This window comes from Homalodisca vitripennis, chromosome 3 (assembly GCF_021130785.1).
Source record: "Homalodisca vitripennis isolate AUS2020 chromosome 3, UT_GWSS_2.1, whole genome shotgun sequence".
NCBI classification, from domain to species: Eukaryota; Metazoa; Arthropoda; class Insecta; order Hemiptera; family Cicadellidae; genus Homalodisca; species Homalodisca vitripennis.
The window spans coordinates 121,867,382-121,883,412 of record NC_060209.1 but is presented as its reverse complement, the minus strand read 5'-3'; the positions used below and the strand labels follow the sequence as shown (position 1 = coordinate 121,883,412).

The 16,031-nt window shown below is 34.2% G+C and overlaps 1 protein-coding gene across 2 annotated transcripts in view; it reads right to left on the bottom strand.

Moving 5' to 3' along the window:
- Positions 1 to 2,675: 2,675 nt before the first annotated feature.
- Positions 2,676 to 16,031, bottom strand: part of LOC124357457 (FGFR1 oncogene partner 2 homolog) — a 35,060-nt gene continuing 21,704 nt past the window's right edge. Inside the window, exons 5-6 of one of the 2 annotated variants that reach the window (XM_046809280.1) lie at positions 12,207 to 12,332; positions 2,676 to 3,356 (exon numbers count right to left, since the gene is read on the bottom strand). In XM_046809280.1, the coding sequence (XP_046665236.1) occupies positions 12,313 to 12,332 (20 nt within the window). In that variant the 3' untranslated portion in view covers positions 2,676 to 3,356; positions 12,207 to 12,312. Of the gene's footprint in view, positions 3,357 to 12,205; positions 12,333 to 16,031 lie in introns of those variants that run through there. The other variant, XM_046809279.1, reaches the window with a different exon arrangement.

Here is a 16,031-nt window from a genome sequence, read left to right as displayed (position 1 = left end):
TTTTGTTCATTTAGTTATGTTTCATAACAATGTTCAAATGATCAAAGATAATCTTTCCAAATTGCCAGCAAGAGAGATTATGGCAACTGTTTATTTTTAGATGCTAAGGGTGTAATTCTGGTTGATTTCCTTGAACGATGATCAACAATCAATACAGAGAGGTACTGTGAAACATTGCAGACGCTACGACAAGCAATACAAAACAAGCGTAGGGGAAAATTGAGCTAAAAAATTTCGTTTTTCTACGACAATGCACATCTCCATACAGCCAATCGTACATGACAAGTCTTGGATGATTTTGATTGGGAAGTGTTTGATCCACCTTATAGCCCAGATCTGGCACCAAGTGACTATCACCTCTTTCTATGAAGAACTGGCTCGCAACGCAGCACTTTGATAGTGATGCTGAACTTCACACTGGTATTAATCAGTGGTTAAGATTTCAGGCGGCAGATTTATACAAAGCTGGAATTGAAAAACTTGTATCACGTTATGATAAATGTTTCAATTTGAACGGGAATTACGTTATAAACCAGCCTAAGAGTGTAGCTTTTAAATGTATAATAAAATGTTCATATTTCAGTTGGTTAATTTTTTATTTCATAACGTCTGTTACTTTCTGGATAACCCTCGTACTCAGGAGATTGGCAAAATTTCTCTTCTGCTATCTATCTTTCCGAACAATATCTTGAGAAAGAGCACTGACTGTATTGACTTGATTATTTTTCCTTAGGGTTATTATTTATATGTAGGCAACATAGCATTCAATGACACTGAGTTTTAGTAAACATTATTACATTAATCTTATGGGTGACTATTGACGGAAACAAGAAAATTACAGAGCAACCATATCTGTAAACAATCATAAGAGATTTTAAAAAGTTATGGAAACATACCATGACACTAATCATCCATTGACTGAATGTCAATCAACGTGCAATATTTGAAAACTGAAGTAATTCATGCAGGCATATCAGACCACAGCACAAACCTTTACAATCAACATGGAAACAACATAAATCAGCTGCATTTCAGAGGTGTCTTAACGAAAGAAATCTAGATGACCACAAATTACTACTTCAAAATGGAAATTGGGAAGAGGTTACCATGGCACTTAGGATCTTTAGTGCTGAGAACCGCCTTAAACACAGCTTGCCTACAGGAAAGTTCAAAATTTAAAAGAAAATCTAAACCAGGACACTTTGCTGACAAAGAAGATTTCCAGATTAAAACACTATCAGGATCCACTGATTTGAAATGCCTGGGAGTGATGCTGACAAAGACGAAACTTCTTAGAGAAAGAAGGCACATGATCAAAAACTTAAGACTCTAATCTAAAGACAAAGGCCATCAGCTGACTACCTTAATAGAACAGACAACAAGTCTAAGGTAGTCTGAGACATCATTAGCATAGTTAGAAATAGCAAACAAAAGGCTGATCGAGAAATAACCCTTGATTCGATATAGATGGGTTAATAATCACAAAACCAGAATAAGTAGAAAACCACCTCAATAGTTTTTGTATTAATGCACCATATACCACCCTAAAACAAATTAAGACCAAGGATAGAAGTATCCCTTGTTGTGCCACAATGTCTGTATCCCATACATTTCCTGTTGTTTGATATACAATGAGAATGAAGTAAAACACTACATCAAACTCCTAAAGTCTAAAACTTCGACTGTAAACAATGAAATTTCCTCAAAATTGTTGAAACACTGCAGGGAAGAGCTTGCTTACCTCCTGACAGAGGTTTTCAACAAATCAATTCCCCAGGGAGTTTACCCGTCAGTTCTGAACATAACCAAAGTGTATCCTTTGCTCAAGAAGGAAATTGCCAGTGAACCTAGTAACTACAGACCTATTTTACTCTCATATCAACTTTTTCAAAATGTTGTGAGAGACTAGTTCTGGGGGGTGTCACTTGAATACTGTGCTTAATATAACATACTGACGAATTCCAAAAATGCTGTAACAAAAAAAAAGTGCAACACAGCCATGATGAAACTCATAAAATTTTATTGATCATCTAGAAGCAAAAGAACACTCAACAGATGTATTTCTGGAATTGAACAAAGCATTTGATTTCATTCAACCGAGTTTCATTTGGAAGACGAGTTGAGCAAACATCATACATACTAGAAATAAAGATGTTAAAGAAAACTGTTTTAAGCAAAATTTGACAGGATAATTTCTTTTGTGGAAATCTTGGCCACCTCTCTAGATTACCAGAAATTATACACGAGCCTCTATGCACTTAGTTGAATTAAATCCATTAGTAACATGGATTAGCTTTGCAATATTTGAATCAAACATGAAGTATGGGCTGGTTTGGAGTGGCACCTGCACTACTCTTCTTCTAAAAGAGAATTACGACTCTTCAAAAAGACACCATTAGGACACTAACTGGAATCTAACCACTAAATAGTAGCAGAGATGTCTATAAGACGCTTAAATCTTGACTGACAGTAGTTGGCCTTTATAACCAGGTTTTGTACCTTGACCAAGAGCTCCAATAAAATTGTACAACATCCACATCCCACAACACCAGAAATGCATCAGTATAGTCCCTTCCAAGATATCATCTCACACTGTATGAAAAAATATATAAAATTATACATATATTCTTAATGATTAAGGTATATTCTTAATGATTTAACTTTGAAAACTGTAATAATTTTTGAGACTTTTTTGTTTTATTTTAATACACTGATTATAGATCTGTGTGGAGTACACACTGCAATGTGGCACCAGATCCAACAAGCGCAAACACTGTGTGAATACAAGATGGTATCATCATCAACTGTTGTGGTGTACTAAGCATCTGTAAACTAAAAATTGTCCTATTCCTTAAGATGATTTAATATTATTCATTATCTGTCTGTGTACCTGTTATGTGTCTCTAGTAAATTTAAAGAATCTACTTAATTATTACAAACATGACAACGAAATGCATACATGTGAACTGTTTTAACATATTGATCTATAATTTTACTTATTAAATGATGATGATTTGAAAAGTAATATTTTACCTAGAGATAAATGATTATTTACTTTCATGATGTTAAATGTATGAGCTCTACAGACTTTGAAGATTGGTACAAAAGATTTGATCCCTTCAGAAGATACTGAAGACAAACATGATTGTTAGAGTTAGCTGAGATCCCTTCTTTTCTCTCATCATGCTTTCTCATTCCTTCTCTGATAATCTATTTGCTTCCCTTACTGCTATCTACTAGAAATTTCCTCTTCATGTTTCTGCTTCCTTAGTTAAATCTTCACTTAATTTCTCCTTTTTATCTACGTCTGTCGTTGAACCAAATTTAACAGATATATCGAGTAACTCTCTAAGACCCTGAAAATGAATTCATATTAATAGTACATCATAAATAAAAATATCAGATTTGTAATAATACATTTATCTATCAGTTTCATAAATAATATAATAAACAAATAATTGTATAAAAACTTTTATTTTTCTTTAATTATTCTAGTTTTATTTTGTTAAAACCGTCATTACTCTTTTGAGATCAAACGGCTATAACGTCAGTACTTCTTTGGAACCATTTTCAGTTACTACTCAACAGGTTAAAAGTGTCAGTTATTATAATTAATTGCACATGATCGTGTGACTGCTGATCTAGACTAGTGTTTGTATAAGCAATTTTAACACTTAAAAATAAAAGATGAGGTGAACCATTATTCAATAAAATGTTTATTTCTAAAAGTCATTTTTTACTCACAGTCACAAATATTTTAAGTTAGTATAGTCTTAGAATTTTTAAATGATTGACTTGTCACAAATTATGTAATGTTGGTAATTTGGCGTTTCATATGTTTACTTGAGCAATGCTCAATTTGTAGACAAAAAAATTAATACACGAATTTGAGAAAGACAATCACAACAGTGGATTTTTGAGGGTGAACGGAAGAAGGAAAGACAGTGAAATCGGTTGGCTAGGTGATGGCTATAGTCTTCTGAGATGCACAGAATATTATTTTTGACTACTTTGAAAAAGGCAAGATGATAACAAGGGCGAATTATGACACTGTTGGACAAGTTGAGCGAGGAAGTCAAAGAAAAACACCTACATTTAAAGAAAAAAATCCTTTCACCAGAACAATGCACGTGTGCATACCTGTTAGGTTTTGGTGGTCAAAATGGCTGAATTGAAGTTCGAAATGTTCAACATCCACTGTATTTGCCAGATTTGGCCCCAGTTACTTTTTCTGAATTTGAAAAAATGGCTTGGCGGATGATGCTTCACCAAACTAGGAGAGTATTTTTTTAATTCTTGAGGGAAAAACATGGTTGCCTACACACGTAGTCCTATAAGGACCTTTGCGCCTCTCTTACTTATGTTTGTGCCCTCAGAATCTATTTGAGACTTTTACAGAAGCCATTCAAATTTGAGGGCTCCTGTTCTCTGACTCCCTGGGGCTGAGAAGATACGCCCCTAGGAATATTTTCCCACTTATTAATATGGTAGGACAGTTTAGCTGTATGTGTTCCGCTGATTCTTCTGCTTCTCCGCAGAGTTTACATTTATCAGTCTGACTGAGACCCACCGCCATAAGGTTTTCTAAGCGGGCCATGTCCTGTTAACATCCCTAATATCAAACTTATACCCTCCTTACTTTGTTCTAGGAGAGCTGCCCACCCTTTAGCATAAGGAGATGAGCTTAATCCTGAGGTGCTACTCTAGTTTAATGATCTAATCCTTTTTTCCCAATCTTTTACAAGAACTTTGCTGTAGGGGAAAGCTACTCTACAGACTTGTTAAGGGATACCATAGGGATTCTGTACCTACTTTGGCAAGGGTATCTGCTTTTACATTTCCATGAATGCCCTTATAGCCCGGCACTCAACCGAGTGTAACTCTGTTCTTTGCCAGTTCCACTAGAAACTTCTTACATACCCATACTGCTTTCGAGTCAAACTAATAGACCGTAAGTACCTTTAGTGCTGCCTGACTATCAGAGGTTATTAAGTAGTCTCCTCCTTTTGGCCTCTTTTATATGAGTTTTTTGGTGCATGATTCTATGACTTCTGCTTGGAAGACCATGATGTGTTTTCTCAGGAGCACAGTTATGTGAACTCTTGGTTCGTATATCAAATCCTACCCTAGAGTCAAGGTGTGATCCATCTGTGTAGAACTTCTGGAATCCTTAAGTAAGGTAGGTCTTCTTTTACTCCAGTTTTCCCTATCTTCAATAGAGACTAGGTATGGTTTTTCAAAGAAGAATTTCTTAACCATACTTTCTGAAATGTTTGTTATCATTTTAGCCTCTGGAAATTCCTGAGTATTTTAACCCTGGAACTGGCCATCATTTTTCTCAAAATGGCAGGCACTTTTTGGTGATTTTTTTTGGTGATTTTGTAAGGGTTATGTATTTTAATCACTGCTCATCTATTTTTTAAGATACAAACATTTTTAAAACATCAATGTCTTTAGAAATAAATGTAGTTTCCCCCAAAAATATTAGATATTGAATCATTTCAATGTATTTTTATTTTTTTTACTGTTTAACATAAAAATATTAGTAAAGAATAAATTTTTCTCAAATGTATAGCACCCTCTCAGGTAATATGACATTTTTTAGAATAATTCTAAAATATACAAAAGTTTGCTTATATATCTGAATTACAAATTACAAAAAAAATATTTAGGTAAAAGAAGTTTATTGGTACTTTTGAATAACATATCTATAAAAACTACAAAATCTGAAAAAAGTTTGTATAGTACTATTATGTATACCATTGTGACATTTTGGATTGTATTGGATGAACAAATATTTTTTTCCAAGAGATAAATATATTATGTAAAAGAGAAAAATATGATATTTGTAGAAGTTTACATTGTACAAGCTATTTTTATATGGCAACAAACTTTTTGTAATTTTTACAAAAGTCAAAATTGTGAAATAAATGCCTAACTTTTTTAGCTAACAATGTTCTTTTCATCAAAAAATAATTTATATAGATAGTACATTTATTAAAGTTTACAAAAATGTACAAAAATGTATTTTTATCTCTATTGTTTTTTTGTTAAAAAAATAAAACAAGCGATGGTCATAGAAATAAAACGCTAATACCTTCAGAAAAAGTAAAAATAGTTTATTGTCTAAAATTCATTTTTATAATAAATACCTTTGCATAAATTTAAATCAAAATTTAATTTTAGTTAAAATTAAATTGTTTACAAAATAATAAAACACTGAACCTACGTGAACATAGGCTTACTTTCAGTTTCACAAAAATCCAACCTATTCACTAAAACTTAACCTAACCTCTACATTTTTCACTTCACTAATTAAAAAAAACACTAAACAAGCTTTTATTTATACACACTGAATAACGAAAAGTCTAAAATATCCAAATAAATAGCAAGCAATACACTAATACCGGCAATGGCGTAATAACAACAGAGAAATCAACATGGCAACCAAGCGATGTGTTGTTCTTCTCTACTGGCTGAGTCGGTGATTGTGCCAACAGAACAAAAATAAAATACTAGTTCATAGTCTTCGTTGACGATACTGTTGCTTAGAGCAATTCTTCTTCTTTGTTTTGATATGATTTTCACTATTTCCAGACAACGATAAAGTAACAAAAATAATAAAATTTAATGGAGCTATTTTCAACACATTAGGCATTTTGGGATTTTACAAAACACAAGCTTTTCAACCGTTTATTTTATAAACATTTATTTTCCTACTGGCTATTGAAAAGATGTTTCTGAAAGCCATACACTGTTTTCAATGACGACACTTACTATCGTGTAGAACGTAAACTCACAATAGGGAATTTTGACAAACATACGGTAATTTTAGTGTGTTCGGAAATTACGCAAACAAATGGCAATCGGAAATGTGAACACCCAAGTTTAGAATTTTATAATGAAAGATTTAACGTAACTATAGAACGTTTTATGATATAATATGAAACCTTGGATCTTTATCTTTAGATTTACGTATGTTTTACTTCAAACAAAGTAAAAATAGGCTTGCTGTGAGAGATCATATTACGACATAGTTAATGCGTCGAAAATAGATTAGTGCCATTTTGAAACTGTAGTTAATGCGTCAATAATCGCTTAAAGCCAGTTGCAGGGTTAAGTTGGTTATCATTCAGCCTCAGAAAATTCCTAAGTTATTTTCATGTTTTTAAATTTATCTGAGGAGTACACTTGATCACCTTTGTACTCAGTAGCTTCATTGCACTTAATGTGGCTGTCTCCATCACATCCTTCTCCAGAGGAGTATATATCAGAACCACTTCAAGTGCCAGCGTTGGACAGGAGTTCATTACCCCTGTGATACTTACACAAGCTAACCTTTGAAGACTCTGTAGTCTCTTGGCAGCTGTTTCTTGTTTTCCTTTCGGCCACCACACTAGAGCAGCAAAGGTGACCATTGGTTTTATTATGTTTTCGTAGAACCAATAAATCATTTTGGGTTTCAATCCCTATTTCAGTCCAAAGAGGCTTTTAAAAGCCTCGAGGGCCTTAATTGCTTTGGATAATATGATGTCAATATGTGGGTTGCATGTTAGTCTTTTATCCAAGACTAAGCCTAGATATTTTCTGAATCAGAATGTTTTATCCTGATACTTTCCAGAACAATTCTGGTAATCACCCGGTTACGATGAGGACTTTGTCACCTAGCCCGTTAATAACATCTCCTGGTAATACCTTAGCAGCAGATGTCGGTCAATATAGTGCCCTGCCATCCTCCCCACTAGTATCGCAATTAATATGTGCTAAAAAGAAGTACAGCGTCGAGTGCCAGACTGAAGACACGCATTTAAAAACGAAAGATGAGTTAGTGGGTCGGATTAGTGAACTAACTAGTAGACAAGCTGGTTTGGTGGATAAGATACAGGAGTTGACCAGACAGCTTGAAGACGCGAAAGTTGAGTTAAACAGGCACAAAGTTGAAGCTGTGAATGTTCAAGCATTGGCGAAGTCTAGTGTCATTAAAAGCGACTCGTCCATCCAAACAGAATTAAAATCCTCAGATAAATCACTACAGACAGAAAATGTAGAGGATTGTGTTCAATGCAAAATACTTCAAGAGAAAACAGAAAAAATTATTTCCACTATCCGAACAATGGAGGAAGGGGTTCTAGCTGCCAAGGAAAATCCACAATATCCTGAGTTTTTGGTAATTAAAAACAGATTTACAGTTTTGTCCGAGGAAGAAGAGAGTGAGTTCTTCCCATCAAAATTACAGAGGGGAACAAGTATAGGAAAGAACTATTCAAATAAAAACACAATCCAAACATCAGTCGGTCTCGGTAGTTGTTCAATAAGGCACGAATCCAGCTCATACAGTTCATCAATAAATACTATTGAACTTGTAGATGTATTTGTAGATAGCCATTTTGTCAAACAAATTGTGCAAACATCTAAACAGACATTCAGGTGTGTTTGTCTGCGCAGACGCTGGCGCTCCTCTTTAGTACGTTCTAAAAAACTGATGATGTCAGCACAAGAATAGCAGGGCGCAAGCGAACTCTGTGGTGGAACAACTCACTCGGTTTGTGAAGACGAATAGACATACAAATTTTGTAGTGGTAAATTTATTTCACCAACATGATCTTCATCCTAACGAATTAATTAATAGAGAAATTAAAAGAATGAATGAAAATTTAAAAATAATAAAACAAGAAAGAATACCTATTGTGGACATTAGTACTTTCAGTAGAAAGTTATTCACCCGACATGGCCAACACCTTAATGGCCTTGGTAAAAATATACTATGCGGAGAAATACCAAAGTCCATGAATAATGTAAATCTTCAAGACCACGTTCCTTCCCATGAAATCGCTTCATCTTCGACTAAAAACACATTGCAGCTGGATCCTGTAACACAGCAAATCTCTGCAACTGAGCTGACTGATGAGAGGTGCCAGAACATGGACGTGGCGGCAGCAACTGGGGACTGCAACCGTGCACCTGTGGAGGGCAGACAGGGCCAGAGGGGAATTCATCGAAATTAGATGAGTTTACAATTGTACTACCTTAGTTGCAAAAGCTGGTAGCGGTAATGGGGGTGTATTCAGCATACACCACCAAAATATAAGGAGCGTTAGACACAAGGTTTCGGAACTCTGCTTGTCATGGGGTCGGGCCCCTGATATAATCTGGCTCACAGAACACTGGTTGGACGTTGAGGAGCCAGTTGTAATACCCACAGTATTCATGTGTATCATCTTTCTGTCAGAAAAATTCTGCGGGCGGTGGGGTGGCCATTTTTAGACACAATGACTCAATATTTGATTTCTCTGTAAAACAGCTAACCGAATTGGAAATTTAATTTTCAAATGAAGATTGTTTTTAATGTGCAATTGTAAAATTAGAGTTTAAAGTTGGTGATCAGTCTTTCTTAGACACTTCAGTAATTAATTTGGTTTGTGTCTATCGTCCTCCCTGTAAAAACAAGAACTATTTTTTGCTTAAAATGGAGCAGCTGTTGACTGGCCCATTAAGGTGTAATCAATGAACTATAATATGTGGGGATTTTAACTTGAACTTTTTAGCAAATAACGATTCCCATGTTACATTATTACGACAAGTATTTTGCAACTATAACATGAGGGAAATTTTAAACCAATCGACAAAAATAACTGCAACCGGTGCACCTCTCCTAGATAATGTTTTTACAGATGTTCAAAGTAACATCCGCTGTGAGATGACATTTAATGGATTGTCCGGCCATCATTCTCAAATTGTTTACTCACCAAATGTCTGAAGGTAGAAAAGGTTTCTATTCTAAAGCAAGTGTTCTCCAAGAACCAAATTGGCTTCAACGGATTGGTCCATTTTATCAATATTAGAGAATGTGAATTCAAGGTTTGAAACATTCATGAGTTTAATAAATAAGGCTTTTTCAGTCTCCTTCCCATTTAAAGAGTCGAAGCCTAAAACTAAATCCAATGCAACTTTTGAGTTTGATTACAAAATTAAGGAGATGGTCAAAACAGAGATCTATAAATTTTGGTTAGGGATTTTGGTGATCCAGATTTGAAACGCCTTCTCAATTGGCGTCGTACTATTCTGAGGAATCTTGTAAGCTCCCGTAAATGGTTATTAACATCTAGAGCAATTTCTGATAGCAACAACAAACAAAAGCCAGTTTGGGAAACTACCAAATGTGAAACTAGAGACTTGAGACCGCATGAAAATATTGCTCTGTTGAATGGAGGAGTGATGGTTGATTCACCTGGGGAAGTTGCTAACATATTTAATTCAGTCTTCTGTGATGTGCAACCAATTGATAGCTTGCGTTTGGATAGTGAATGCTGTTCACGTGGAAGAGTAGTCCCTCAATCTTTCTTTTTAATGAAAAATGTCTTTTCCTTTAAAACCAACTCACTTCCATCAAGATACAAAGCAGAAAACTTTCTTTTTAAGCCGATCACATCGGATGAGATAGAAAAAAGCACCATGTAAATGAAAACCAAAAAGTCTTCGAGTGTTGACGAAATGTCCGCTTGGTTGTTGAAGCAATGTTACGGTTGTTTTCTAAATCCAATGTGTACTCTGTTCAATGAACCAATTGCAGGTGGTGTTTTCCCGAATTGTTTCAAAATAGCTAAAGTTGTGCTAGTTTTTAAAAAAGGTGATCGGGAATCTGCGGACAACTACAGACCGGTGTCTCTCTTGCCTACTTTATTTAAGGTGCTGGAGAGGCTCGTTTGTCTGCCTTTTTGCAGTGCCAAGATGTACTGGTCCCAAATCAGTGGATTTAGACAGAATCATTCAGCAGCTGACGCAGTGATTTCTCTTGTTGACCAAATTATTGACCACCTAGAAAAACGCCAGTCAGCCTTACGAATCTTTTGCGACCTTTCAAAGACGTTTGATAGTGTAGATCATGGCATATTGTGTTCTAAGCTGGAAGGGTATGAAGTTAAGAGGCGTAGCTCTTTCATGGCTACAATCGTATTTGTCTCACAGGACACAGTTTGTTCAACTTGGGTTTTTGAAATCAGAGTTAATTGGGAACAAGTATGGAGTGCCGCAGGGTTCCATTCTGCGCCCATTGCTTTTTATCCTTTACAAACGATATTCATGTGTGTAAGGGGAACGCCAATTTGGTAATCTACGCAGATGATGCTACGGTTCTTCTTGGTGGCTCAGATAGTGACGTGGACCTACGAGCATCTTCTTCCCTAGTAAATATTGAGAGTTGGCTGTCAAAAAATAACCTAATGTTGAATGCTAAGAAAACCAAATTTATTCAGTTTCTAACAAAAAATAAACAACTCTCCGACTTGTTGGTTAACATACATGAAACTTCACTAGAATCGTCTCAATCTACATGTTTCCTGGGTGTAACCATCGATAGTAGATTGCAGTGGTCTACTCATGTATCTAGGTTGTGTGGTAAACTGAGTCAAGTGTGTTTTGCATTGCGAACTCTGAGTAAATTTATGGACAGAGATGGGTTGGTGACTGCTTACCATGGGTGTTTCGCTTCGTTGTTGGCGTATGGGATTGAGGTCTGGTGGGGCCTCTCCTGCAGAACATGCTGTACAGATCATATGCAGGGTCCCAAATCTTCATTCATGCTGTGGTTTATTTAGGAATCTCAACATTCTAACAATGAGATCCCTTTACAATTTTAGAGTTGTCATGTATGTGAGGAAGCATCTGTGTCAGATTCCGTCAGTGGGAAGCACTCATGCCTATCTGATAAGGCACAGCACTTTGCTTCATACTCCCTCACATTGTTTGTCCCTGCACGAGACTAGGGTGATACACGTGGGTGTAATTTTTTATAATGCTCTCTCTAAAAATTTGAAAGATGTTTGTGAAGAGACAATTTTTTCAAAAGGAATCTGAGGAGGTACTTAATAGTAAAGGAATGTTATAATGTAAATAACTCCTCTCTGACAGTGGCTTTTAAATTTTAATGTAAATGATTGTTTTTGTGTGCTTATTTCTTTCTTTTGAGTGCTATGAAATTGATTTTGTTGATAGCACTTTTATGTTTTATGAACTCAAAACCGTTCCAGACCTGCCTCCATGGATTGATGTGCTACTCGGTCTACTAAATTGTAATATAAAAAATAGGAAGATAAAGTGGTGTAAGATTTAAAATTGATTTACGGAACAAATATCAAAATTATCATCAGTACAATAACAAAAATTAATGCAAATTGTAAGCGCATCTAAATAAAAACTTAGTATCTTACCTTATTTTCTGTAGTTAATTGTACAATAGTTGCTTCATCCTTAATTCCATTACTGTCATCAACTTCGGCAGCCATCTTCATAACAGCTGCCATTTCTGTTATTTTGTCAGCTTGCTTCTCTATTACCTACAAATGAAAATAACAATAAATTTATGCGCACTTCTATTTATTTTCAAATTCATTTTTGTAAGATTATGCACAAATAAGCTATATATTAAGATAAATTGTTTAAAGAAATTAAGGCTGCCAGTAGTGTGTGTATATAGGGAAACATTTAATTATTATTACATTAAAGATGGTGGGGAGGAGGGGAGATATTGCCCCAGAAAATACTTTTTTTATTAAATAAAAGGTGTTTCACACTACCCATCTCAAATGTTTAGGGGTGTTACAGGCCTTACAAAACTGAATTACTTCACATTAAAGTTCTTTTCTATCAGAAATTAATTAATAAATGAAATCTGTATTGTTAATTTAAACTTTTTTTATATCTTGTACCGTTTTTAAATGGTAAAGTAAACTATGGGGCATTTTGTTTTGCTTTACTGCAATAATCCTTGGAAAATAGGCTCCCAGAGGCAATGTGCAAATTGAGTGATTTGTTCTCGTTCTGCAGCCTGTGACTGTCCGGGGGATCGGGGTGAGCGACTTACTTATCTGTAACACAAGTTGGAACTTTCTTGGCAATATACTATGCTTCTAGGGCCAGTCTGACTTCAATGTACCAAGTGATAGGACGTACAAGTGCTGCAACTGAGCTGAGGCGACCTTGACCGCTACCAGTTAGTACCGAGTAAGTGAACTACTGATTATGATTGTTAATTTGTACACTTATTCTCACCTTTTGATTATTTTAGGTGCCCCAATTATTTAATGTCAATTAGCTAAACCAAAGTTATAGTTTGCCCATTTTAAAATCTGCTTTAAATCGCATAAGATTGTCAAAATATTTTGTAATTTGTTTGTTGTCCATAGATGCTTGGAAAGAACTTTTATGAAATATATAAATGTGCCAATACTCACTCAATAAAGTGCCAATTTACCACTTATTATTTTATTACTACTATTATTGCAACAAATATATTGAAGAAGAGAACCAGTAAGCTGAGGAGAGCAGGCAGAAGCTTAGTAATAAAAACTGTGTGAAAGGTATTATTATTTTAATTACTTATTTTAAATAAATTTATTGCAAGTGACTTAATTTATATATTTATTTATTTCATTAAAAGTTCTTATTGAGAAGTGTTAACATTTTTAGTTTCATTTTATTTTAATAAAGTCCTTTATTTTCAAATCAAGCGAAGTTTTGTTTTATTAAAACGAAGTTTTCTTGAAATTCTGGTAAGGTAGATTATGGGGTGAATTCAATTGTTTCTCATGGTTTTTGACCTGATAAATTTAATAAATATGTCCTAGAACTGTAAGTTAAGTAGGTTTTGAGGAAACCCGTATCAAATGCAAAAAATGAAGTTAAAAAACATTTTTTTCATCTTTGGGCAACAATAACTTTGTTATTTCACCAAGAAACAGATCAACATTTTAAATAAAATTTGTAGAAAATTTTATTTTGAAAATAAGGTGTAAATAAAGAACACAGAAAGGGAATAATGTTTGATAAAAAAAATCTATTTTGTTGGGGGGGAGGGATAAATCTGAGACATTGACATGACTCAGACACAGCAAAATGGTGAAACTATTTAAAACTGTACCTTATTTCAATTACCATGAAGAAGATTCGTGCAGGAATGAACAGATGTGTCTACAATATACGAATTCATTTTAGACCTCGACTACAATACAAACATGGAGCGGTATGCGTCCAATGGTACAGTTTGCTGAATAATGAGTATAATAGGGCATAACATTTACCTCTTGTGACATACCACAGCTCTTAGTATTAATCGCCACATAAGAGCGGTTCACACAAGCGCGAATTACTGAAGTATAATCGAGGCGGCTCGTGACGATTGGTTCTGGCTCGATTTAGAGTGGTTTCACAAAGGCCACATAACGCCGACAAAACGCTGGAGTATACTGTTGGTTGTAGCAGCAAAATCATGGGTTCCTTTAAGACAGCTAACACAAGTTTCGGCATGTCCTACTGCGATTCAAGTTTTCATGATTCAAGTGAGGCGCATAGCTGATAATTATTCATTTATAAACTATTTATTTCTCCCACACAAGTATTTTAATATTAATGAAATTTATCAATTATAAATGTTTAATAGATATAACATTAATGGAATTATGAATGGGATTAAATGTAGGAGAAATTATTGTACTCTTTCTGCCCAATAAAAAAATAGCTAAAACATATTTTGTTATTAATGAACTTATTTACATGTTATGCTATGAATAAAGCAAGAAGTTTATATTTCAGTAATATATTCTTTTACAGTGAACACAATTAAATTGCATCACACGAAATTGGTATCGACATTTAAGTGTATGTTTTGACATGCTCCCATTAGTAAAATAACCAAATCATTATTAGATGCATTTCACTTGCCATATAAACTACTAGCTCTGGTGAGAAAATATTCTGATAGTACATTTCTCCTCAATGTATAACCTGCCTACTAAGTTACCTTTCATACAAGTCTTGCATAGTAATCGTGTTCTTAAAATGTAGCCATCTCGAGTTTGTCCATATAGTTGTGAAAAATACAGGATTAATGTTCATTGGTTTACAAAATATTCCAAGTGCAATAATATATTATTAGGAGAAAACATTAAATTATAAACAAGCACAACACTTTTTATGTCTCGCCACGGTCATCCTCTTGAATTGATAGATAATGCCAAACTGATATTAGTGCGTGTTGTTTATCATGTAATTCAGCAGTGCTAGATTGCGCTGTCTTGTTTGTGTAAACAGAAAATATTTTTATTTTCAGGAAGTTTTAAGAAGACACCTGCACACACAGCCAGCTATTAGACAGTTTTTGGCTAAAAATGGCATGGTTCCGCTGCCCCACACACCTTACTCGGCCTCATTTGAAATCTACCTTTCTTCCGACTAAGCGGAAGAGATATTTATTTTTTATATTTCTATTTATAAAAAATATCATATAATTTAGTAGATTTTAAAACTAAACTTATAAAAATACAAAATATAAATAAATAAAATAAATTATTTTTGTGGTGTTGATTTCAAATTTTATAGTAAAACATCTTGGTTTTGTAGAACAATTTATTTTTATTCTTCAAACAAAAATTTTAAGATCTTGAATAGTAGAAAAAAACTATTTTTTTCCTAAAAATTACAATTTACTAGTGATACAAACATGTAATCTACAATTCCTGATACAAAATACATACATTAAGTGGAGTTTGTTTGTTTGGGCAAGGAACATATTTTTGGTAATTTTTTTAGAAAAAGGTTAGCAAAGTGCTATAATTAGGGTAACCATTTTGCACTATTATTATGGTACTTGGCACTATATATAATTAAAAAAATAAAAGGCCTAAAACTAACCATGAGGGGACACCACACTCCATAGAAACCTCTGTAACTCTGATAACAACTGTCCATTGACAAAAAATTATGTATTACAATTTTTTAAACTAAATTCAAAGAAATGTATTATCTAATCTGACAATCCATAATGGTTAGTTCATTAAAAGATCAGGATAGCTAACATAGTCTGAGATCACATAAAGTAACCTGATTAGACTAACCATACTTCCACTAAAGCCTTCAGTATTAACGGACATTACTAAACAATATTATTTATCTATTGTTCCATAAGTTATCAATGTTCTCCTCAATGCATGCAATCTTGTGGGGTGCCATAGAAACATTTTCACATATTTTCTTTGTTT